This window comes from Apteryx rowi, unplaced genomic scaffold (assembly GCF_003343035.1).
Source record: "Apteryx rowi isolate R43461 unplaced genomic scaffold, aptRow1 scaffold_751, whole genome shotgun sequence".
NCBI classification, from domain to species: Eukaryota; Metazoa; Chordata; class Aves; order Apterygiformes; family Apterygidae; genus Apteryx; species Apteryx rowi.
In genome coordinates this window covers 28,408-54,902 of record NW_020451040.1, presented here as the reverse complement: position 1 = coordinate 54,902, position 26,495 = coordinate 28,408, and the positions used below count along the sequence as shown (strand labels likewise).

Genomic DNA, 26,495 nt, shown 5'->3' with positions numbered 1-26,495 from the left:
AAAGGATATAGGGATGCTGCACTGACACAATTTAGGCAACTACTGATACAAAAACATGCACTGGTGCAAAACTATGGATTCAGTCTACCATGTCTTTCGGGTCAAATCCTGAAATTAAAACAAACCAGTTTCATTAATCAAAGTAAGAACACACACATGTAGTTTTTCTTACCCACTTAACTGCATTTGTTTGAAAGTACATTCCTTTTGTAATCTTCATTGGCTCTCCCCCTTCACTACTGCATTGTTTTATTACCCCTTCCAAGAATATGCTGTATTTGCAAACAGTAATGTCAGGCCTCACAGACATAAGTTGGAAGTTTCACATAGATAGCCACCTAAACTATTTATTAGTGAGAGAGGAAAATGCTATTAAAATACATGAAAAGGGATATTCAGATGTAGTTGGGTTAGGGAAAAGGAAAAAGGAAAAGATTACTCTAAAAAAACAAGGTAGCTAAGAATATGGGTCAGAAAAGCCAGTAAAATCCTTTTCCTCCAGTATAATCCCTCACCTATGCCCTATTTACATGACTCCTCACAGTGTGTTTTGTCCTTACTCCAAGGTTATGAGGACTCAGGGGAATAGGTAATATTGATTAATGGTGTCTCAGGGTTTGAAGACTTCAGCTGTAATTACACATTCTTTGAAGGGTGTTATCTTTTCAGAAGAGCAGGTGCACAAAGCCACTCAGTTTTAATTTATTTTATTTTCAGCTCTTCTTGACCATGCCAACTTAATGCAGAAGAGTACATTTATTTTTCATTATCTCRCACAGCTTCATAAGCTTCTCGTAGACTCAGAGAAAGCCTCAGCCTCGGAGCACAGCCCGGGTCTCAGCCATCGCCTCAAAGGGCAGGCCAAGCTGAAAGCCCGCGAACACCACACTGAGTGGGGCAGCGCTACGGCCACCCCACACCATGGAAGGCTGATGGTGTCCGGCTTGTAACCAGAATATTTTCCAAAAAGGGGAACGATAAATTAAAGTTACAACAGGATACCTGCACTAAACAGATACAACCACACTCAACTATTTATTGTTTGCCCTTGCCTTAGCGTTAAATTGTCTAATTAAGGCCAAGTATCCCACCTAAATCTCACGTCCAAATGGGAGACCTGCACTGGAGCTCAGAGCAGGTAATACCTGTGAATATGCAGTCTCAGTTAAGAGACACAGAGCACAACCCCAACCAGACAGCCGCTCCACAGCACTGCTCCCAGACTCCCTGCTCTCTCCCTCTCCGCCCTCTAACTAACCAGCCCTCATGCAAACACATCTTTATCCCTCTTTAGCTTGACACACACTCAAAACTTAAACATCTAACAAGCTATATCATAGTCATTCAAGCCCTAGCTTTCAAATCTGAATGTCTAGGGAAAGGTTTCCAAATCTATATTTAGACATTTGATTTTCAAAGACACTGAACATACACAGATCCCACTGAAGTTAATGGACAGTGTAGATGTCAGACACCTCTGAAATAAGGCCATTTTTATTTAGCTGCCTAAACAGCAAGACAGGATACTATTTGCAATCCCCCATGTTGTGAAAATCTGAGCCACCATTTCACCCCATTTCCTCCTCATCTTTCCACACACTTGTCTTCTCACTCTCACCACCCCAATAGTTTTCTCAGTTCTTGTCTCAACAGCTCCTGAGCTCTATTTTGGCAGTTTCTGTTTTGTTGTTTCTGTTTTCTGCTCTTCCAGCCTTACAGGATTATTTCCATTTGACTGGAGGTATCTATGCATTTTGCTGTCTACCTTGCTCTTTTTCTGGCAGATTCAGTCTCCTCTTTGGTGCTGTGTGTTGTTCTACTCTACTTAATCCAGTCCCTCTCTCCTTCTTTGACAGCTTGTTTCTGGTTCCTGGCCTCATTTCATTCCTAAATATCTAGGAGCAGAAAACCAGCAGCAGTTTAGACGAAGAACAGGGCGGTGGACATGAACACAGATGAAGAGCAGAAACTCCCAACCTGCCAAAAGGGGTATTATCAGGGCACAGAAGGGAGCATAATGCTATCACACTCAGTCTATTCATAGATGCTAATATCAAGGAATTCTAATTTCAAAGAATCTGCCTCTCCACCACTTAAAAACTAAGAGCAACTGCACTCAGTTCTCAGCCTGTCTAAAAAATACACAAACCATACAGAAAAAAACACACAAATTTGAGTTATGTGAGTGACAAAGCTAGTGGATGAACAAGGACGCATGTTACACATGTTATTCACAGTGCCAGATGCCTACGTCTTTTAGCAATCCCTGCTKTATTCAGTCCTGGGAAAGCAGGAGTCCTGTGTCTCCTGAACACTCTCGCGGCTCTCCTAAGCAGCGAATCGTTGAATTTTTCAGCTGGAATACAGTGCTGCTGTATGAAGACACCACGTTAGAGGGGACCAATAGAGGGCACTGTGAGCTTTCAGGCAGTTAAGGTCCCACAGAGCTTTTAGAGGTTGAACTGGGCTTTGGATTCATGGAAGAACAGTGAAGATAAAGGAGGATCCAGGGAAATGGGCTACTGGAAACTCTTCTACAAAATTGATGGGCCATTACCTTTCCTCTCCTTATTAGCAAGCTGCTCAGAAAGCAAAGGGCATGATGCACCAGCAGTTGAGAAGGGAAGAAAAAAGCTGACCCTGACTAAGGAATGATTAATGTATAGTAATGCAGCTCACAAGTGAAAAGAACAACCCTTTTATAGCTCTAATAGGCTAATATTTTCCAAGATGCTTTTAAAATCCAGAGAAAATGTGTCATGGGCTGCTTTTTAAGAATCAAGTGCAGCACTGACCATTATTCACCCATATGCCTGTGATTCCACAAATCCTGCATGCAACAATGACCTCACTTGTATTGAAATCAAACTATTTAAGCAATTATTAGGAATTTTCTTATTTGAAAACAGTATTAAACAAATTGTCATGGCTCTGTTTTCAGTACAGCAGCAGAGGAAGACTGTACCAACAACAGAGGATAATGGCTTTTACTCTTAAAAATCATGAGATCATACTTAAGATACAGAAAGTCTGTCAAAAGGATGGATATATACAATATGTTTATTTTCCCTTTATGTGCATATATACTTATTAAACATGGTAGCTCAGAGTCTCAGTAAAGTGATTTTGTACACATATATACATGCCTATCCACCAACTTCCCGTGTGGGAACCTGTTTCTGTTCACTATTTTACAAAGGCACACTATTTTTTCTTAAGGTTAAACATACTTTACCGAATGATTAATTGAAAGCAAGGGAAACTACCTTTCAAAACACAAAATCACCACACAGCTTAAGTCAACAAAATGACCAAGTCTTTGCTTATCACAGAACTGTATTTAAAAAAAATAACTCTAGAGGTCAAGATAATAGTGTAACGTAGGGAGAGAATTATTACAGTCTCCCGGAAGACATTTCTGCCTGAGGTGAGGTAGCAGACGTATCCTCAGATTAAACTTTCATCAGCAGATCTCTGTATTTCATCAATCTTTCATTACTGCATAGCTTAGAAAATCATCTGGTCAGATGTCATTAGAAAACGTTTTTATCTTCCAAAGCAAAATCTACCCAAATAAACTACTACAAGCAAAATGCAGTTAAAAAAGAGGGGTTGGAAGATCATTATGGAGAAATATAAAGACAATATAGCGAAAATATAAATTTTCTAAATATAGAGAAAATATAATAGCTCAAAATAGAGAAAATATAAATTTCTACAATATTTTAGAATTTAACCACTTCTTTTCAGAACAACTAGAACACGTTTTACTACACAGATTCTTGGAACAAAAGATGTAGCATATTGACCATATTCACACGCAACAACTTCTAGAAGAGTTTCACGCTAAAAGCTGGGATTTTGTAGACTTCCTGGAAAATTAATCCACAAAAAAAACAGTGTATTCCACTCTCTTTTTTGACGGCAAAATCATAACCAGGGAAAGTTGCTATTGCAATCAGTCAGTGTGTCTAGTGTTTGCTACTTGATGACTAAAGAGCTAATTTACCCAAGCACTGCTTGTTAACATATATAACAAAAAACAGGTATGGTGCAATTGCCAGCTCAATCGCATGGTTTCTCACCCCAAATAACCAGACAAATACTCCAGTCCACTGAGCATTTGCTGAGATGATGAGCTGTGTTTTGGCCTCCCGTCACGGCTCAGGTTCTCTTGTCACCAAATGCTTTTTTGTTGTGTGTTGGCGCTTGTTCAGCAAATGTTCAGCTACCCTCCAATGCGTATTTCCTATACTTAACCTCCYCAAATTCATTGTAAATCTGACTACTCAGTCATAAGCTTATTCTTTCTGCTTAGCTTTTGGATTTTCTACCTGCTAGTCAACAGCGCACACAGTTTGAGTTTACTAACAAATAACGGCTACACGTTTTTTTCTGCAATCTTATTTGTTTAAATGGGTGGGTAAAATGTTAAACAAATTAAATTTCAAAAAGAGTAGGCACTCCAGTTCTGAAAGTCATATTGGATACAAAATTTCTGCAGAAGCACCTATTGGAATTCTTATGAAGGGCTAGGAACAGGAAGGCTCTGAAATCAAACTACTTGGGGGGGGAAAAACTAGATTCCATTAAATGCAGCAAAAACATTACTGTGTCAGCAAGTGAGATATTATGACTGTTTTTTATTGAGTGTTTATATATTAAAGCTTCAGTAAACTATTTCTTACTGTTATCTACATCAACCAATCAAGAACAGTAATTTCCTCTGGAAACAAGAAATGTTCTACTTTAACACAGAAGGGCCAAATTCCTCTTCTGATGTTAGAAACACAAGAGAAGACTAGTTTATCTGCTCTAACACTGGTTCTTTGTATTGCTGATGTCACAAATAAAATCACTGTTCAGGAAAACAGTAAAGGAAACTTCTACCTCTTACCACCAAGACAGAGAATGACTTGCCCCTTTTTTTTTTTTTTTTTAAACTTGGATGTGTACGTCACCCACATACTCCACAGATGAGAAATTTTCTTAATAGAGACATTAGTTTCTGCAGAAATCTCAAGAGAACTGGAATTTATCTTTGGTTCCCAAACAGAGCACAAAACTGTGCAGGACTGGGATCAGAGATGCTCTTTCTTGTTCCTTGTACATAGCTTTTTACATATCCTTGGCTATTGCCTAGCCATGGCTGGGTAACATCGCTGTTGTCTAGGTCAGCGCAGACAGAATGACCTCCACAAGCACAAGCTCTCCCACCGACTCCAGGCCTACTGATGGGCTTTATGTTCATCTACAAGAATTTGCTATTGCTTCCCACCCCTGGAGAAGTTTCTCCAAAAAGCTTACGACATTCTTGGTGCTGCATGACTGCAATAGGCACATTTCTCTTAAATGTTTTCAAATGTCTCATTTTCAACAGTGATGTTTCTAAGACCAGTTTTATCTTTAGGACAGCCTGGAGAAATGTGACTCGTGATCTTGTTTTACAAAAAACATAATGGAATGATTTTATTTTCCAAAGAAACACAAATACTTGAAAAAAAGAACTGTAAATGCTTCAAAAAAGTAATGAAAAAGCAAAGCTGCCTTCCTGAAGTGTGTAATTCCTAAATTCTGTTCAGCTGCATTACGTTGCGATGCCCTGAAAGATGCTCTATTTCCTGACCAAACAAAGCTATTACAAACCTGACTTGAAGGGAAATGTGCAATGCACTCATTTTCTCAAGCAAACAAAGCACTTCAATGTTTTATTCATAAGAAGCTAAAACCTCTTTGCCTCCCATCATTTCTAACTGGATTTGCCCTTTTAAATCTCTCAAAAATCTGAACCAATGAAAATAAAAAACACTAAAAGAAATACTAGCCATTCACAGAAGTGAAAAGTTTAGAAAGATGAAATTGGGTCACAGAAACACTTACCACTTTTCCTTTTGGAAATGTATCCAGAGATAACCAGAAACTTTTTGTGGGATTACAGAACTTTCACAAAATCTTTTACTGGAAAAGATTTTCCAGGCCCAAAATGAAACTTTTGATCAAAAGTCAGAGAAAAAAGAAAACTTTTATTACAGTGCGCCAGGACAGGCATTGCCCAAAGATCTTGGAATTGCTCAGTGCGAAAGGAAACAGTTTTGATATGTCAAAAAGTTTAATGGGGAAAAAAGCAGTTTGCTATCCAACTCTAAATAAAGCACTTTCTCAATCCTGTTCCCACAAGGTTACAAGAAAAAGCAGGATATTACCAGCAGAAGACCAGTTAGGAATGAAAGCTAATGAAAGACGGGTTCCAGTTCAGGAAAGCTTTTAAGCATATATTTGTGGTTTTACCCTAGGGCAAGAAAGAAATTCAGCTCCCTTTCAATCAGATTTCAGTGGGGATGTAGAAAAACCTTACTATTCTGAAACACTCTAGGGAGCTTTCTTTTGTCAAGATCTTTAAGAAATACTAAMGGGGGAAAAATTTAAGTTTTCTCTCAATCAAATCAAATATCTCAAGAATGTGAAAACAAATGCATACAGTCAGGGAAAAATAACTACCACATTTAACTTTGACCAGCAGAAAGACATGCCTTCACATAGCCAGGAGAAGAAATACACTATGGGTCATATTTGAAAACTTGGTTTTATATAAAATTTCTTTATATATTTGAAACAACATAGTGTTACATGTGCTGTTTTATGGACTTGGCTGAGTTCATCTGAAAAATCTGCTCTATGCAGATTTAGCAAAACAGGATGTAAGTGATATACTAAGAAAAGCAGAGATTAAAAAAAGGAAGAAGAAGAAGAAGAAGAAGAAGAAGAAGAAGAAGAAGAAGAAGAAGAAGAAGAAGAAGAAGAAGAAGAAGAAGAAGAAGAAGAAGAAGAAGAATTTACCCATCAGAAAGAACAAGCATAGCCAGCGGGACACAATTACTCAATCAAAAGAATAGCAGTGACACCTAACTTGCTCCAGGTATCTCTGTATTCTATATCAGCAGACATAAATAGCACCAGGTCAAAAGAAATAAGGAGGGTGCAGACTCACCGGCCGTTGTCACGACCCACTCCCCAGACTCTGATGCTCACGATGGGCTGCGAATGCAGAACGGTGCGATCCATGGGGTCGACCAGGTTCAGCATGTCATTTTCCAGGATAAGGTACATGTCTTTGCCCTGCAACTCCAGACAAAGTACAGTTACACACTGCGTCCGCCTCTCAAACTGACCAGGGTCAAGGTGTTACACCTACACTCTTAAGCCCTGCATCCTCTTTTAACGTACTCAGAGTCTCAGTTTGTTCCAAGAGCATTTGAAAACAAGTTCATTCACTTCTGTTGTGAAAAAGATTCAAGGTAATATTTTACTATACTTTTAAATGTTCCCAACCACAAAAGCCTTTAACATCTTTTAAATGCAATCCTTTGACTCATTTAAAAAAAGGAATCAGTTATTCAACAAATTATTTGCTTATCCATTCTCCAGTAAGTTCTTCCAAAGATAACAGAAGTCAAAAACTGTTTTCATAGTAAAGGTTTCTATCAAAACCAATACTCTTAAGGCAGACTTCTTTCCTTCGCACAATACGTGCTTTATTTCCACCAGCTTTAGCCAACGGGGCACAGGAACTGACAGAAATTCGTATGCGTCAAAGGATTTAGGGGGTACTCTTTGAAGAGAACTGCATTAAAGGGAAAAACCTAGCACTAAGACATCAATGTGAATTTTGCCAGTTATTGCAGCATCCTGGAGCCAGAATTTCTCCCTAATTCTTCTGGCATGAAAGAACTAGGAGAATTTTTTTTTCCCCTTAGAGGAAACAAATTTAGAGGCAATTTTTCTTTTGATGCTAATTCACAAATGCTAATCCTCCTGCTATTGCTAGCATTCACAAAAAGTCTGCTCCCTCTTCTATCGCACCCAATAGTTCCCTTCTTGGAGAGCGCGCACCTTCTCAGCAGACTGTGCGATCCCATGGAAATGATCCTCAACTTATTGCCAAGAGGTAAGACAAGCTACTGTTGATAAGAAGAATAATGTGGGAGGCTATCTGCTAAATATAGACTAATTTGTTTCCCCTGTATTGTGCCAGAATCTATAAGTGAACAGAAGGAGCGGAAAGGCTCTGCCTTCATACTGACAAATGTTTCAAAAATGACCTTTCTCTTCACCTGAACAGCACAGAAACCCTCTTCCTGCCTGATTAGAGTGGCTCAAGTTTTAATGATGTCTAATCTGCCCCGGGCACGTGGCAGGAGCACAGGCCTCGTGCAGGTGCTCACCACCTCTCCCACTCCCAAACCTCCTWGCAGGGGTGAGAAGAGGAGCTGCAGCACCGCGCTGGCCCCGCGAGCGCTGCGGGGGCGTGGGGGATGGAGGGATGTCTACACAAAAACATTTCGCCTGATGGAAAAAGTAGAGCTGAGGCAGAGATGCAAGGCTGGATATATAGACTGGTCCTAGAGAAGCAGTAACAGAAGTCGCTGCAATACCCATGTATGTAAATGGGGCAGACCAGCATTACTCATCTTCTTATGACATACAGAACATGAAAAATGGGAAATAAAACGCAGAAGCCAGGATAGTACCAGGCAGACCAGGACGATGACGGAGACCAAACAGAAAACAGAATCACGAAAAAGAAAGAGGGTGAGAAATCTGCTTGGAGGTCAGAAGCACTAAATAATTTGTGTAAGGAATGTCACCAAGTGTCACAGAGATTGCTTTTTGAATCCATTTTCTACTTATACATTTATTCCATAAGGAAATTATTACAAGAAGGTAAATTCCTGTTCATCACACAAAATACACTGGGATTAGGCTAATAAAAGTGAATGCAAATTAGCTGGAAAAGGTTGGGGAATGAGCAGATAAGGAACATAAGTCACAGGAAATTATCCTTGCAACACCCAAGGGATAGCTTGGCTGCAGGCAGAAGCAATATATTTTGCTAAGTTTTGTTGCCTTATTATACAAAAGCTATTTTAGAGATGAAAATACTGCATAGGGCAACCAGAAATGATTTAGACACAGCGGGAGCTCAAACATAGACCTCGCTGTCTCAGAGTGCTGAAAAGCAGCAAAGACCTGAGGCTGCAGGAGGAGCAGGGCTCTCACAGGAAGAACCACGCTGGGAAACTCAGGAAGGGAAAGGAAAAACTTGGTCCCAGTAGCCTTTCAGGGAAGCGTTATTTAGTGTGACAGGTCAATGGCAACACTATACCTCTTTCATATAAATGATTTTTTAAGGCGCAGGAATATAATGCATGGCAAAGTAGCAATACCAACAGACTAGTCACATTTTTCTTCTTAGATTTTACAGAGCTGTGGAAATAAGAAACAGGAATGACTCATTATATATTTTCATTTCTTTATGGGGGGGAGTGGCGGGCATGAAATCCCACATTAAAGCCAATGACAAAGTTTCAGTTGGGTCAGAATTTAACCCAAGTGTTTTTTTTTGTTTGTTTGTTTTTTAAGTCACAAATACTTGGGGATGGTCCTAGTCCCAATCTCACTTTCATTGCATTAGAGGTAAAATAAATCTTTAGGCAATCTTAAAACCCCGACCTGCAGTCATCAGTTCTGGTTCATGATAGATTTTTTGCTGTATGTGTTCCATCTGATATATCAGTGACTAGCACACTTTTTTCAGATTCCTCTTTAAAATGTGCTCCTTCCAATCACTCTTGAAACATTACTGTGCCAACAGTAAAAAAGGGTTCTAATGATTTCTTTTAAAATCAAGAAGACTATTTATTTTAGGAGGCATCTATTCAAGCACAGTGTCTCCGTACTGCTTTGTTGTGCTGAACAAAATTTAAGAAGAGTATTTTTAATTAATTAATATATTTTCAAAGGGACTGAAACTTTTCACCAGTTTGGCTTGAAATACAGTAAGGGTTTCAAACAAAGCACAACGGCATTGACAGAGGGGAATATGAAAAGAAGTGTACATTAACTCTTAAAGCAAAATAAAACTCTATTTCAAAGCAAATGATACATTTCAAGTTAACCAAAATTCTGCGATCTGAAAAATGGATGAAATTACACACATGTAAATAGAGTATTATTTTCTTCCTCTCAATTTTAGCAGTGAGTCCTAAAAATCACAACCAATACAGCTGTAATTGTTTGTCTAGCTACATTAACTAAGTAAAACTCTTCCTGGAAACAAGGAGAAGGAAGTCTAGTGTTATCTTGCTCATTTATATCTACAATACACATTTCTTAAATAAAAAAAAAGAGTTCCTTTAAATAGAAAAATGCCTTACATTCAAACTGAAATGCAAATGAATGGTATTATCCTTCCAAAATAAGGGATGGTGCCCATTGAAACTTTCTTTTCACTTTTAAACACATCCTTTCTCCCAACTGCTTCTCTGAAGTGTCTCTGCATCGTTGCGGTCACAGCCAGGAGAGTGAACACAAGCCTTAGACCGCAGCAGTAAATTTTCACTGAGACAGACATTTCTTTCTGTTTGGCAGCATTGCTTCTCTTAGATCACACACAAATATCAGCGAAGGTAACAACACTCATTCTTACGTCACTTTTGCATTCAGATCACTGCACAGTAAATCCACATCAGTGCAACTCTCCTGGCAATAGGTCAGGAGAGACGAACAGAGTAAGATTTGGCTAAAGCCTAAGTAAGTTGTTCCAAGAGCAAATAAATAACGAAGCCTGCTTTCCTATGCATTTGTTTCTTATGTCTTCTGTGCCTCTCACCGTTATAAACCCCGCTGTTCCTTCCTTCCTATTTCATTTACTAACCCCTCCATACCATTCATCCTTTCTTCTGTCCCACACGTGCCTCTTTTCCACACCTCGAGCTTCCTGCATGTTTGCGCAGGAGCCCCCTCAGTGTTACCCTCTCCTGCAGCCAAGCCAGAGAAAGCAAGCTCAGCCCGCGGCTAGTTCGGCTGACAAAGGTGCACTCACTGGTCAGCAAACTAAAAAAGAGAAGAGCTGCGCTCTCTCTTTTCCCCTCATTTTGTAGGAATTTGGCATCCTTCAAATGTGGACGACATTGGTCAATAGATTCAAAAGTTATTGGAGACAAGCAAACAGACAGATGAGAAAATTCTTTTTCTTTTGAAACACGGTAAAAAAATCATCTTAAAATAAGCCATCTGACCATCAGTCTCAGTCTTCGCACACATTTTAGGAGCACAGGACATGCCAGTCTTGGTTTCCTTAAAGTCCTTTCCTCACTGGTAAACATGTGTGAAAATGGTATTCCAAAGCATTACTCTAAAACCTCTAGTCAGAAGAAAAATTGCCACTGATTTCAATGGTTTTGCTTGTGTGTGTCTAAACACTATTATTATACAGATGTGTGCTAGTCAGAATTGACTTTTTCCAGCTTACTCAGCATCCCTCCCTTTGATCTCTTGTCTATAATTCAGAAAATTATTTTTATTGTCAAATAGTATTCTATAGTATTCATTGGTAGTTTTGTTACTATACTGTTAGATTTTACTGTGCATTACAAAATACACAGAGCAAAGACGCAAACATTAAATTGAGGTCGTTGTGGCACTTGCTGTCCTGAGCCATTTGGAACAAAAATGTCAAATCTGTCCTTGAACTCTTTTGTATTTTCTAGAGCGCCAGCTGAGAAAGGGAAGTCCCAACATGGGACTTGAAAACATTTTTTTTTCTGTTAAAGACTGCACAGAAAACCTGGGTACTCTAATGTCTAACCTCTGACTAATACAATTTTAACCTGGCATTTCAGACGGATAAAGAACAAGTATGGATGCATTTGCCTATATAGTTTTTTTTTCAAGATATTTTATGACACAAGAGGAATGTCCCAAGAAGAACAGGAGGGTCATTGTGTTCTTACCTCTCCCCAAATGCCAACCGTGTCTCTGATGTCGTTCTTACAATATGAGAGTTGTCTGATGCAATTGTTCACAGCAACACTGCTTTTTCCAGGAGCGAGATCTTCTTCTGCCATTTCCACCCAGCCCAGAGAGCGCACAGCAAAGCACTAAAAAGAAACCAGAAAACATTTGAACATGTATCACAGCACTACGCATTGACACAGCTGCATCCAACTATGGAAATCTTTGCATTGAACAGAAACTAAACAGTAGTCACTTAAGCTTAAAGATCCCAGGCCACGAGGGAACAGAGTCAAGGCTTTGCAGATGAGCTTATGCTCACAGGTCAATAAATTAAAACATAATTTGAGAATGGTAAAGTGAAAACATTGGAAATAACAAAGACAAATAAATGATTTGCTAGGAAAGGTGTCTGTGGAGGTAAATAGTACAGTAATGGAACATGCTAAAATACTTTTGTTAATATAAAAGAGGAAATAAGGGAGCACTAAATCTTGCTGGTAGATCTCTCTCACACACACACGCGCGCACACACACGCGCGCACACACACGCGCGCACACACACGCGCACACACACACGCGCACACACACACACACACACAAAGGAATAGTGGAAAAAGCACAACTAAGATATAGTAGAATGGAAATTTTGGCCAGTGTCTTGGGATCTAAATGATAAGAAAGAGAATATTGTTGGATTAGGTCTATTGTTACTGTGAAATTCAAACTTACAGTATATCTCACTGCCTGGCTTTTAACCAGAAAATTGAATTCATTGTGGATTACAGAACTCAGTTTTACAGTAAGTTTAACTAAGGTAGCCAACAACGACAAATTCAAAGCACTAACAAAGAGAAAAGCTGTCCTAAGAGGAGAGCAAGCTTTTTCTAGAAAAAATTAAAAGTGACCTTTAAAATAAAACAAACTAATTATACAATTTTTTAGCAGAAGATGTTTAGCCAACCAGAGCACTAAGTTGGCAGAACAATCCAAGGCGACATTACTTTGCGCATATGGTGCTTTTTGCAAACAAAACAAAATGGGAGGAATTGACTGGAAATAACTACGCTATGTTTACTGGGGTAGATAATAAAAAACTTTAAGTCTGGGGGGGAAAAAAAATTTTACTCTCAGGCTTTTTTGTGGATAAAATACAGACCTCAAATGAAGTCAGTGAAGTTTGTCTATGAGATTAAGGTTTCATCCAGAGAACACTGTGAGTATCTTGTTCTTAAATTGTTAATGCACTGTGAGCAAGCATGCACAACAGACTTCATGTTGTACCTTCCTCACAGACACACTGAACTTCTGCGACGGTCCCTAAAATTTCACCAGTAATAGCTCCTGATACCCCCCCCCCCAACACACAATTCCTGCTGTCTTCTAGGCGTTTAATGATGGCAACAGACACCGCCACCAAACACTGCCAAACCAAACGCCATCCCTTTACTGAACTTCAGTTTCCCTGGCTAATAYGAAGAAATTCTTCATTTGAGTCAGCAATTAGACGGTGCGCCAGTGCCGACTTGAAGTCGCATCCACTTCTCAGGTTCAAATCCGCTTTGCTAACCATGACGCTGGGTGCAGAGGTGCAGGACCCAGCAGGCACAAGTCCCAAAGCAGGAGTGAGAAGATTTACAATTAATAACGGAAAATCTGCTATCGTGTAACATCTCTGTTCTTTCAGCCCGAACCTCCCCTTCCCAAAATGGATCAAGGACTGACACGAAGGAGCGCTGTGCCCTCAGCATTTTACTTTCTTTAGTATTATTCATATTTTTGTTCTGAAACGTTAAGCTGTTCTGACAAACTGACTTTCGATTGCTTCAGTAAATCCAATGATCTGTCACTCATTTGGAGCAATTTTGGTGCCGTAAGGGCAGAGACCAGYGCTCCCGGCCCAGGCTGCCGCCTGGTGCCACACAGCTTGCCTTGCTGCCACTGGCGTCCCTGCCACGGCCACGGCCACCACTCCGCTCTCGTGTAACAAACCCGTCTGAGGGGGCTAAAGCGGACCGTGAATATTCATTTGCCATCTTCCAAAAACCGCGGTGAAGCGAATGAGCAGATCGAGCTGATGCGTCATCACTCGTGTGCCATTTGGGAACCCTGTCCTCAAAAACAGACCCCAAAACACCCAGGCATTTTAAATATGTGTAATATGTCGACTTTGGAAAACTAGGGGAGGAATAAAATCCACTGGTGGGTAGAAAGACTAATGAGTTCTGCCCTTCTTCCCTTGAAAGCTCCTTTCCTCCTTCAGTCTTCCGGCTCGCATGCAGCACTCACGCGGCATCCCTTGCGCGCGGACACCCAACGCGGCATGCCAGCTCGGCTGCGCGGGAGCGCAGGGCTGGCCCCGTGCCCCTGCTAGCTGCCCCAGCCAGGCGCTGGTGGCGCATCTCGTGCCAGGCAAGGAGCAGCAAATACACCGTGCAAATTGTGTGGAACTCCTCTGCGAGTGCGGGTACGTTCAAAGCCCCCCGCGCCCCAGGATTTTTCTTGGACTTTTTTGCCTCTCAGACAAAGGCACCAATACGCAAATGCTCCCGTGCAACCTGCTTCCTGACCGGCAGTGCCAGCAACCAAGGCGCGCGGCCTTGCAAATTTTAAAAAGAGGCAGTGGAGGAAGAGAAAGAGGAAACAATGGCGGAGTCACCATTTACAGCATTTGCCACTCCAAGGCTGTACCTGAAGATACTAAAATACCCAGTTTTTAACATCTATTAAGGTCATGTAATCCCACATTGCAAAATTGTTTTTGGCACATCTGATGCTCATGAATCTTGTTGAAAGCACTGGGATGCCTACTGGGGTATTAAATCTTTGCAAGCTCTTTAAATATAGATTTTATTGTGTCAGAAGAAAGATTTTTTTATGAGTATTTCCATATTAAAGCAAATAACAGAGCACTAGCAAAGTAAAGGCTAAATGTGTTTAATAAGCACATTGCTTCCTCGTTATTCTTCATATCACAACATCATCTGCAATTTATTAGCTGCTTTCCAAACACAGAGGTAAATCAAAGTCCTTGCGCTGAATAGAGCACACATTAAGGCGGCAAAAACCTGGTGAAAGATAACCAGTTCAGGTTGACAGCAGGCACATCTCTTGTTAATAAAGATGCTGAACTGTTTTCTTTTTCCTGGCTTTTTTTATTCTATGCTTTAAATTCTCCATTGGCTGCACTGCTCCATTTCTTTCCGTTTTTAGCCCACTGCAGTGATTGCAGAGGGAGCCGAAGAGGATGCTCTGTTGTCCACCCCATGTATGCGCCCTCATGGGGAGGGTCTGGCCTCCTTCCCCATTTCCAGTCCCTCTCAGTGCTTCCCAGTCCGGCAGACATGAGAAACCCAGTTGGCTTCCAGCACACAGCAGGACAGTCTTTGCTTGTTTATTGAACAAGCCATTACCATAATCTAAAGTGATTCAGAACAGCTTTATCAAAACAAACTATTTTCCCAAAGACTCACCACAAACAAAAAAAATCCACAATAAAACTCAAAAAACCTTAACAACCGCCTTCAAAAACAACTCTTTGCTGGCATACCTGAGCATACACATACAGGAAACATTCTTTTGTTCTAAATGCACCAGATAACCCAAAATCATGTATTTGAATTGCAAGTCAACCTCTCTGTAAACAGAGTATCCGTTCTTTGCTGTTCTTTGGCCTTTCTTGGCCCAAAATCTTCCCTTCAACAGGCTTTTGCTCTCTCCCCCCCACTTAGGGAATGCCACCTTTACTTCTTGGGTGGATCTCACTGAATATGYGTGCCGGTATCACTCAGAAGTAACTACAGACCATCATGCAGCTTAAAGCACTAGATAATATGGTGACTCAAAGAAACATGTGATACATACCATAGTTCATTTATCATCACTATAACAGATAATTATATATACACATATCTATACTGGGGGACAGCTGGGGGGAAGCATGTGCATGCACGCCTGCCTCCCTCTCTGTGTATTGCTAGCAATTCCAGAACTCGCTGGTGAAAGACCTATGTCAGGTTTTATTGTTGTTTTTTTTTAAATTATTCAACAGAGATGCTCTTTAAAACAAAAGGAAACAAAAACCAGCAGAAGCAAGCAGCAGCCTAGTCAGGTATGATCCAATTCTTAAATCAGGGTTAACTGAGTTAGCAGCTAAAGCAGAACTGCTTAGTTATTTAGTACACTGATACCACATCATGCTTCCCCAGGTCCCATCAACAGTACTTACTAGCCAAGAGAGAAAGTGCTCCTTTTGACCTGAACGAGCTTTGCTAATGCACCTTCTCTTCCCTGGAACTAATACATAAAGCCAAGGCAGGCCAAGCTGAACACCACCAAGTGCAGCTTTCCTTGACTCAGGGTCCATGATCTCATTAAAACATGCCATTTAGTTAAGAACCTATACATGAGGCTCGTAGCTAATTATTATGTCAGAATTTCAAGATAATCCGGCTAGCCACTTTTGGCTTACAGTAGACTACCTCATTTCTTCTCTCTCTTAGAAAGTAAACAAATGCCCCTGGTATCATGCTATGCATTTTTAGCATTAACTTACAAAATAAACGTTACTGATTTCTCTGCCTTGTCAGGACCCTCTGCTTTATCTGAAAATCAAAACTCTAAAAAGGCTGATTTAGAAAAACATCTGAATGTAGATGAGTTGGCAARGAAAATTATGTCTGAAGCAAACCAAAGGAAGTTCATAATACAGCAGGATGAAAAGCAAATGTAAGAACTATACACTGTGTTTGGATCACATTGCTGTTTAGGATGGGAAAGGATCAAAGATACTATCATGAACACTGTGCGTCAGAGACAGCTGAACAAAACAATGTCCTTCAAGTTGCAACAGTCTTGTATCTTCCTCTCCACTGGAGGCCTCACTTTTCCTTATCCTGTTAGGTTACACAGGACATTGCGCAAAGAAAATACCCAATAAATTCCAAGACCAGAGAGAAAAGAGCACCTCATCATACTCTGCATCATGAAAAGATATGCAAACAGAAATGAAAGCACAGGTACGACTGTTCGGTTTTACAGTTCCAGGGAACCTATGTTTGCGCAGCTGCAAATCCAATTAATTATAAAGAGTTAATGATCTGTAGTCAAAAGAACCAAACTCATAAATGCTGTAATCCAAACTCTGTAATATGCTCTCTCACAGTGCAGTTCAGATCTAAAAGACCACCTAAGGCTCTGCAACTGCGGTTCACAATTTTGCTCTTTGGCACCACAAAACCTTTCACCGCAAGGTGCAGCTCTGCTCGGCAAGCGCTTTTGCGGGAGGATCTCCGGAAGGAACTTGTGTCGGACACTGAGCTTCGCTTCAGCAAACGCCACATTTGAGCCTTTGCTAAACATATACCTTAAAGAAAAAAAAAACCCTCAAGCAAACCAAAGCATATACAAGTTCCTACTGGACAGAGGACAAGAGAATCAGTTATACAAGAATGATGTTAGAGTCGTACTGGAAAATAGATCATAAGGGCACAGGTAGAAAAGATCCCATTACAAGCAAAAATTGGATTAGGACATCAGCTTGAGAACAACAAACTAATGAACTTTTAAAAAATACAGATTGATTGTTTCTTAGATCACACAGCTGTTGCGTATCAACTATGAATATTTACATTACTACAGAATGTTTTCTTTACTTAATCTATGCTACTAATAGCTTCTCTACTTCTGAGCCTACAGAACTTGGATTTGAGCAGTTTCCCTTTGTTTCCCTTTATCTTTTTCCTTTTAAAGGTTATATCTCTCTGCAGATCGACGTAAATCATTACGGTATTTAATAAGGCATTTTATCACAGAACACTGAGCAGACTCGTGCCTGAGACAAAGCATGTAGGTCACATAATTAACCGTTTCTTATGCAGCCAACACAACCCTGAAAATTCTGCCTACTTTATCTTTAGGAGATTAAAAATAAAACAAACTATCATGTTGTTTTAAGCTTCGGAAGATCTAATATCCTAAGATATAGACACCATGTTAGAAGAAAGAAATACGTTCCAACATATCAGCCTGCTACGTGAAGAAAACTTGCATTGATTTCAGATGAAAATATTGGAGATGATGAAAGTTAAACTGAGTAACGAAAGAATAAAGAGACTCTATACAATTAACGAAGTAAACACTTTAATTTACATTAGTGGACTGCAGTGTACCCATTTGCTCAGAGAAATACTCTGACAGTCATCACATTAAAATTCTTCACCACCAAAAATCCAAAATGCATAATTAAAAAACATACTAATAAAATTTTTATACATTTCCAGCTTTCTGCTCCAGTTGATGTTGTATTATGTGAATTACTGAAAATGTCACACAAAAATAGGCACATCGATGTTCAGCTCACAACAGAGTTCAGAAATCGACTAATAAACATTTTTTGAAGCAGATGATTATAAATTAAACCTTTGTGGTATAGAATATGAGGGCTTTACAAGTACTATAAAAATAGCCTTTGTAATAAATTACATCTCTACAGCAGTCCAATATTGACCTTTCTGCTTTGACAAATCCTTGCTCCTTCTCCAAGGCACTGGAGTCTCATTTTTCCAGACTTGCAGACTCCACCATGCAGGATGACAAAAGCGGCTCTCTTGTTTTGAGTTAATACTTCTCTGTCTCAGTGGTACCTCCTTGCTCTCAGCTGGAGAGGCCAAATCAGCTCTACCAAGGCAAGAAAATGTTGCAGGACCATTGTGCTGGCTCAAAATTTTTTGATCCCCAATTTCTTATTCATTACTCTATTTGTGAAACAAGTGAAAAAAACACGTCAGCTGAGCAAAATGGAGTAGTTACTATTACTCTATTAAGAGCCTTTCCCTAAAAAGAGTTCTGAAGAAGAAATTTAAAACACTTCATTCTTTTTTTCTGGTCTTCTCATTAAGAAATAGGCTTTGATTTCAGATGCCACCTTAACCTCACAACTTAAAGAGATGGTTTATGGACTTTGCTTTGGGATAATAATGCTGTCTTGGAGGTTTCATTTTAATGCAGTGAAATAAGAAAACATGCTTCCTTAGTGAAGAAAAGGCAGTCAAAGAGTTCACCAGAAACTAATGCAGGATGGTTGTTAGAATGATGCTCAAATTAGGGTTTATCTTGCAAAAAAAAAGGGGGGGGGGAACTGTTTTGTCTCTGCTATGCTTTTACGGTAGGATAACTCAAGGATGTTTTATTACTCTACAACACAAGAAAAGACCCCTGACACATATGCTTTGTCAGTAAATATAAGCCCTGCAGGAGTTTACAGGGCATGAAAGCATGTGTGCATTCATTTCTTAAAAATTAATGCTCTGCATTTGGTTATGTTTAACCTGAAATGTTTTATAGTTATTTTTCTGCTGAGGGCTGTTGTGCAGGCTGACAGATATAAGTAGTTCTAAAGCAGCCAGCAGCACTTTATTCAGCAGTGCTGTACAAAATTTCAAATGTAGTATGCATGACATTCAACTTCAAAATAATAACAAAAACCTTTAGGTGAACCCTTGACCTTACCGAACCAATGGAAAAAACTTATGTCTTTGGTACAGTCAGGAATTCATGTCTCTTTAGAAACAACATTGTCAAGAGTAATTTGTTTTCTGTAGAAATTATGTTTACAACAGGATGCAAAGTCAATGAAGTTAAATCACTTTTGATCGATTTCCGTTCTTTGAAAGAGACTGAAATGAATAGGGAACAAAAAGTACAGAACTCTTGAGCTGCAAGTGCTGGTGGGYCTCTCGTTTCTGAGGACCCAGGTACTGTCACACTGGCTTCCCACAGCACTGTGGAGCTACGGTCTTCAAGCATACAGAGTAATGCATATCCAGGTAGGGGTAACATGGTGCTGCTATCTCGTGCTTTTAAATCTCCTCAGAGCTAAATATTACCCCCCCCCATTCCCTTTGTCTTTGCTGAAATGCAGGAAATTTTGGTGAGGAAGACCTCTGTTCTTTTAAAATGAAATTTAGAGCGAGAACAAATACTAAAATAAATACAAATGATGGTTAGGGCCATCTAAATATTGCTGTCATTCAATACAATGTTCAGTTTTAATTGATTTTTAAATTAACTTCCTCCATAAACTGCACTGTTCAGCAAGTCTGAGATGTACAAATAGCTCATCAAGGATGTACGTTTTCAGAGTGTCTGCATATATATATAAAAGATGCATTCTCAATATTCTCATTATAATTCTATTAAAAAGAAGGGCAAGCTTTGTGACATTGCAAATGAGAACAGGCTGTTACCCTGAGCCACCCTAAAGTGGCAAGTGACTGTAAATAATTAGAGACATACACAAATACCATCTGATAGTTCATTTTGTAGCAGCAACATGATGAACAGATATGCAAGAGACAGTTCAGGACCAACAGCCTGTTCTAAAGCTGGGGCTGGCAAAGGCCGTCTGTTGCTTTGCAGGGAGAACGCTCGGCCTGCAGTCGGACACAGGAGCTGCGCTTCCTTCAGCAGCGCATTGACACGATGGGCAAGGTCTGCCAGCAACGCAAGCAGAGGCTCACGAGCAGAGGCTGAGCTACGCTGGGAGCTTTCAGAGCACCAGATCCACTCATCCGCTGAGCGGTGACAGGAGCGTTTTGCCTGGGGGACATGAATATGCCGAAAACGGCTTCCTCCYCCAGTTTCTGGCTGTTCCTGAGGACTGACTCCTTTATCAATCCAGTTCAGTGTTGTGGGCCCAGAAACAACTTACCATGCTGTACCACAGAGCAGTACATACATTGTGATTAATTTAAAATAAGGAAAGAAAAAAAGTAAAATATTATGAAGCACAGACTCCCCCAAGAAAAAAAAAGACTCTTCCAGCAACTGCTAGGTTTGGCTTGCATTCTGCGCAGCCGCCACGGGTTGTTAACTGGTGGTATACAGCACGACACACTTCAGCCAAGGAAAACTGCAACATGTATCTCAATGGAAATGGTACTAAAGATGATGCTGACACTTCGATTTGGTGAAGCAGATAGAAAACTCTTCCTAAATAGCCACTACGGCAAGAAACAACATCATGTTAAAAAAAAAAAAAAAAGTCAGGTACACTTATGTTTTTTCAAGAGCTACTCAAACATGGCTGGCATTTCCTGGTGCACTAGCTGCAAACTGTAAGAGCACAAGAGTTAGAGTTTGGAAGGGGTTTCGTGTTACTTGGTGGCCTCACGTGATGGGTAGGCGACAGCAGATACAAGCAGGCAGCAGAAGCCCCAGCACGCCCGCACTGCTGCACCCCGGGAGGGTGCAGAGGCACCTCCGTGCTCACGGTGGGCCACAGCCCTTGTGGGCACCGCAGTTTTAGAGGTCAGCTGGCCCCAGCTCCAGCACTAGCTGGCCCCAGCACGACCGCCAGCGAAGCCCTGCTGGCTCACGCTGGGCAACACAGCACGTGGCTCCAGCTGCATCTGCAACGCACAACCTTCCTGCAGGGTTGGCAGTCACTAACATGCACCTACCTACCAACAAAACTAGTATCGCCCGTGTGTCCATGGCATTCACAAGTCCATAACTGCTTCAAGGCAAAAGCGTGGCCCAAGCGATTTCTATTTGCATCACTTTTTCTGCTGTAATAATTGGTATTGATATTCTTCTTATCCCAGCAGCAATTCCTGGCCCAAAAGATCGGAGATTCTGCAGCAGACAAGCTCACTGTCAGTACTGGAACTTTAYGGGCCAAGAAGATATTTTGATTTGATCTGAGACAAAAGCATTCTTGTGTTTCTTCTTCTCTTTTCCAAATCCTGTAGAAGTCCAGCAGCCTGTTGCAAAGCATTGTACAGTGTATCTCAATGAATAAAACACTGATAACATGCAAAAATTCAAGATGTAATTATTTTACTACAGACCTGGAAACTTATGGGTAAGTTTTAAAGCTGTTTCCATTCTCTCGCAAAGGATGAAAAGCTTTGTGATACATTTTTCTAAGGCAAGCTACAAGGAAAATCTTTTCCTCTACATCTTTCCTACTGTTCAGTCACTCATGTCCTGACCCTGCATGGCAGGTTCACATCTAAGATCCCAGATATGTGGAATATCTAGGATTGAAAGACATATCTCAGGATATAATGATGAAACTCAGATAGCTTTGAAGGCCCCAAGAAATGTAATTATATTACCCCAGATATTTATATTATACATCCATTATAAACAAATAAAAAAATTATAACTTTGTATATCACTAAAAAGAGCCAGTCTCTTAGATTTATCTCCATACAGGGACAAAGTAGAAGCTGATTTCCTGTAGATGGAAATCCATACTATGATGTACATCACAAAATAGCATTATTACTTATAATGTCACTTAATGACACAATATATGTCAATAGTAAGCATCAATTATGGAGAGAGAATGAGTGAGCAAACATACTCCTCAAAAGATCCAATGCACAAAATGAAAAAGACACTTTTTAAATTTATTTGTTTATGTATTTTTACTATGTTAATTTGCTATTTCCAAAATGCCTTTTGAAGCAGAATGTTTTAGAGCACCTGCATTATTTACCTGCAGCTTCTTCATAGCTGGGAATACATTTTAATGCTGCTAATGGCAGACAGCCAGACTCAGAAACAACCAAACAATTTAGAAATTGCTGTCCCCATCACTCTCCATTGCTGCCCAGAAGCTGCAAAGACTGAAAGATGGATATACTTCTGCTATACTGCAATGATTGGCAAGACTGACTTCTTTTTCTCTTTCCCTACAAAAGAAACTTTTTTTTGATTATTCATTGGATGTTTCAAACAGAAGATCTGTTTCAATTCCTAGTTTTGAAAGCTACTGAAATGTTTACCAGGCTGGTGAGATGGCGAAGAAATTAAGGGCACCTTTGTGCTTAAAAGAAAAAAACAAAAAAACATAACCCCCAAACCTCTTCAAAGAACATTCTACTACAACTACATTAAACTATTTGTTTTGTTTTAGAGGGGAAGGGAGGAGGGTTAAAAAGATTTTATTCCTAGATTATAGTTTTCCCCTTTTTTGCATTTCCAATGATCTTCTGAAAGCCTAAAGTAAGCCAATACCTAAGGAAGCAAGATTCTTCTATTCTAGAAGTAAAGCCCTGCTGCCCAGGTCAATACGGACAAGGAATTTGAAAATACATGCTTAATACAGGAAGACAATATTAAGCCTAAACAGAAAACCCCATTTAAAAAGAGAGAATAAAGGCAAGTGCAGATGTCAGGCCAAACATGAAGGCTAATGGACAGAGACAGGTTTCCCAGGAGGTACAGTTTCTTTGTGCCTCCACAAGGAAAAATTTAAGCACTTTTTCTACACTTTTACACATCCTTCGTATTTTACAACACTGTAAAAAGAGACAGCCCATAGGCATTTACAGTCCAGGACTGATAAAAGTATCTTTTTACCTCCCTTGAAACTAAGACCACCATTTGTAGCATTTTCTAGCTATCAATTAGGAAGGTGCAGGTTGCTCTATAAATTAACCAGGAAGGCTATGAACTGCCCTCTGGGAAGTACTAATTCAAAACTCATTTTCAGCTGTGCATGTTTCACATGCACAATTAGTGTCTCTGTCAAGTGCAATGAGTCATCTCTTCAAGATATTCCTACCAAAATAAGTTACTGAAATCAAGAAACTGTACGCAACCATCCCCCACCCTTAAATGCAAGCTCCTGCCCTTCTTTCATATGGTCTTGGGCAGGCAAACAAGAAGCCAAGGATCTGAAACTCAAAATTATATCTTGAGCTCATGATATATACAGAAACATTTGTCTTTTTTATTGATAATTTTGAATACCTAGTTGCTGTGCTGCATAAATCTCTTTTCTTATAAGAACCACCATGTGATTTCTATGCCAAACTTTTCCCAGCACTGACATTTTTTGCAGTGCTACAATCCTTACAGAAATAAAAAGCCTCTGGGAGAAGATCATTACTTTAGCTTTCCACAAGATGGCATAGTTTTCTTTTTGAAAGATATCACTACTCCGTGCCATTCAGGAAAACAAAATTCTTCTTTTTTTTTTTTTTTTATTTTAAAAGGTACTGGCCATTGTCATCAATAGGTTTAAAATCTGATATCTCTAGCAAGGTTCCTTTTAACAAATTTTTCCAATAGAGTYTAATGAGTTAAAAAAAGCTCCATTCTTCTAGGCTCAAATGAAAAAAAAATAAAAATCTGTGCTTGCTGCCACAGAAAAATCAAGCTTCAAACAAATAAAGTTAAGGTAAATCATGTGCTAGAGGAAAGGCTTAAGGGGCTAAAAACATCTGATTTGTGAAAGCCTCAGATCATCAATTTCAAACCCTATCAGAGTTCTTTCAGTCTCACAATATTCTGGGTAAATGGGCTACTGAGGAATTCGCCTACGCCAGGTTATGTGCGCACACATTTCCACCCCCTCCAACCTGTGCGTCTGTGGGCATTAAGGATCCCACAGTGTTTTCCACAGGTAAGGATTTGTCCTGGTGTCTCTGGACAAGTTTTCGGCACCGTAAGGGTCTGGTGGCGCGGCAGCGGCTCGTCCAATGGGTGCACGCAAGCAGGGGCAAAACCGCACCGGAGCGGCTGAGCATCCTGGGCAGGATACCCACAGGTCCGGCTGCCCCACAGCCCGGCTCAGCCGGGCAGTGACATGTGGCAGGTAACGTGCTTTGACTCAAGTGATTTTAAAAAATACATGTATAGTTTCTCTTCTATTTCTTGTCTTACTCCTCATAGTCACTTCTCCTGTGAATATTTCAGTACTCAGCTACGATGAATCATTTAAGCATAACCAACATAGCATAACATAACATAACATGGCTTTGCCTAAACATGAGAAACAAAACCTGCTGATACAGACAAAAGCAGACAAGCTCTTGGCCTGCATCCATTTCACTGATACAGGATGGGTATCAGTTCGCTGAATACCACAGTTTAAACAGCTAGATAAACAGGAAAGGGAGATGAAGACATGAGCGTTATTTGACTGTACACCACAGTCCTCCATGCAGAATGGGCTTCTAATTTGCACAGAGCAAATCGCCTGATAAAGAATCAGACATACCAAAATACTGCCTCCTTATAATGCCTTCCATGCAATAAGTCTTATCTTGAAAAGAACAGCTTTCTGGTTATGAGGACTGGTACCTAATGCTCAGTCATCCCTCCACTCCATTTACTATACTCAGAATTTACTGTTTGTCATGATAATGAGCACAGCAGAAACCGTTGCTTTCAGTTATTTACATCTGATTTAAACATCACAAGCCAAATAATCAAGTTGACATAGAAGTTTAAGATCAGTCTGTTTTTCCTCCTAAAATATATCGGGAATGCTATTATAACCATTAAACCTGTTATATACTGTCTTTCTGCACATAAATAGCTTATGCTCCGTCAATCATTGCAGGCATATGGCAGAGCCAAAACACTTATTTAAATTACTTGGGTTTCCAATTATAGAGATTCACAGACCACCTAAAAATGGATGTATGAACATGGCAAAACTATCAACAAGATAATTGAATGAGAGATCTGGAAATACATATACAAGCATTCGAAACCTTTTGATTCTCCTTTCTCTCAAAGGCCTTACATTACAAGAGCCAAGGTTCTGATTTAAATATGCTGTTTGTTCACATAATGGTCTCATTTTTCTTCATAAATGTTACCCTCAAACTACATTGTGTTCTCTGTTTTAAAACACAAAGTTTTGTGTTCTGAAAGCTAGCTCCTTGATACCAGCTGTGGATTCAAGCAGCCACATGAACAAGAAGAGGTATTTAAAAAAGGGAAGAGCCCCAGAATTAAAGAGCAAATTCTGTCACTGAATCTCCCTGGAAGCCATCCGGCCATGACAAATAACAAGACCCTCTCTATTCAGGATAGAAAACTTGCTTAGCTGTGCAAGGGGTCAGTTTTTACAGCCGGACAGTAGAATCTGTAACTGTAACATTCAATTTCTTGGCTTGTGCCATTTTAAAATAAGTCACACTTAACCCTGACCAAACTGAGTGAAGCTTTAAATCTGCAATTTCCTTTCATGGTATTAGTCTTGTACAGTTAAAGTCAACCTACATGGTGCCAAAATACTAACATCACCTTGAGGAGTAAATTTAATTTCAAAACCTAGGAGACATTCTGCACCTTGCAAGTTATATTTACAATTTCTGAATGTAATCGTTATCCCCCTGTAGATCTTCTTACAGACCTTGGCTTCTGGATCACTGTTGATGCTACAGGAATCATCATCATCAGACTGTGGAGCATTTCTGTTATGGAAAAAAAAAATCCATCTTAAAATCATATAAAAATTATGGCAAATTACAGCAAAGTACAACACAGAGCTGGTCAGGCCATGGGGACTTCTGTAGACATTGTACCTGAGCTTCAAAGAGGCATAGCGTAATGTTGCTCCTTCAAATTCTTTTAGACTTGGGTCTGGATTCACAGTGGCTGCATGCAGATCCTAGAGATAAAGGCAGCACTATTAATATAATATTAAATACACCACTATGTTACATCTTATTTCAAAGGGAAATAAAATCCTCCCTGCAAGAAGCGGATAGTATTTCTGGCTGAAGTTGAAAAGAGGCATGCATATATTCTCAAGCTGTATTTCATTCAGTGCAGGCATCTTATTTGTTACATCATGACAGTTGCCCTGCTAGTTTAGGCTGAATCCATTCCAAGTGGAAAGATAAAAGGCAGCATGTTTGTGAGCTAGACATCCCTAGCAATACCCCCAT

The 26,495-nt window shown here is 39.9% G+C and overlaps 1 protein-coding gene across 1 annotated transcript; it reads right to left on the bottom strand.

Annotated features, from left to right (window-relative positions):
- On the bottom strand, window positions 1-26,495 carry LOC112976655 (amyloid-beta A4 precursor protein-binding family B member 2-like). The gene is made up of 6 exons (XM_026088117.1): window positions 26,490-26,495; window positions 26,130-26,215; window positions 25,958-26,018; window positions 11,793-11,939; window positions 6,989-7,116; window positions 1-108 (listed from the first exon to the last, which is right to left on the bottom strand). The coding sequence occupies exons 1-6, from the start codon at window positions 26,493-26,495 to the stop codon at window positions 102-104; spliced, it is 435 nt and encodes a 144-aa protein (XP_025943902.1). The 3' UTR covers window positions 1-101.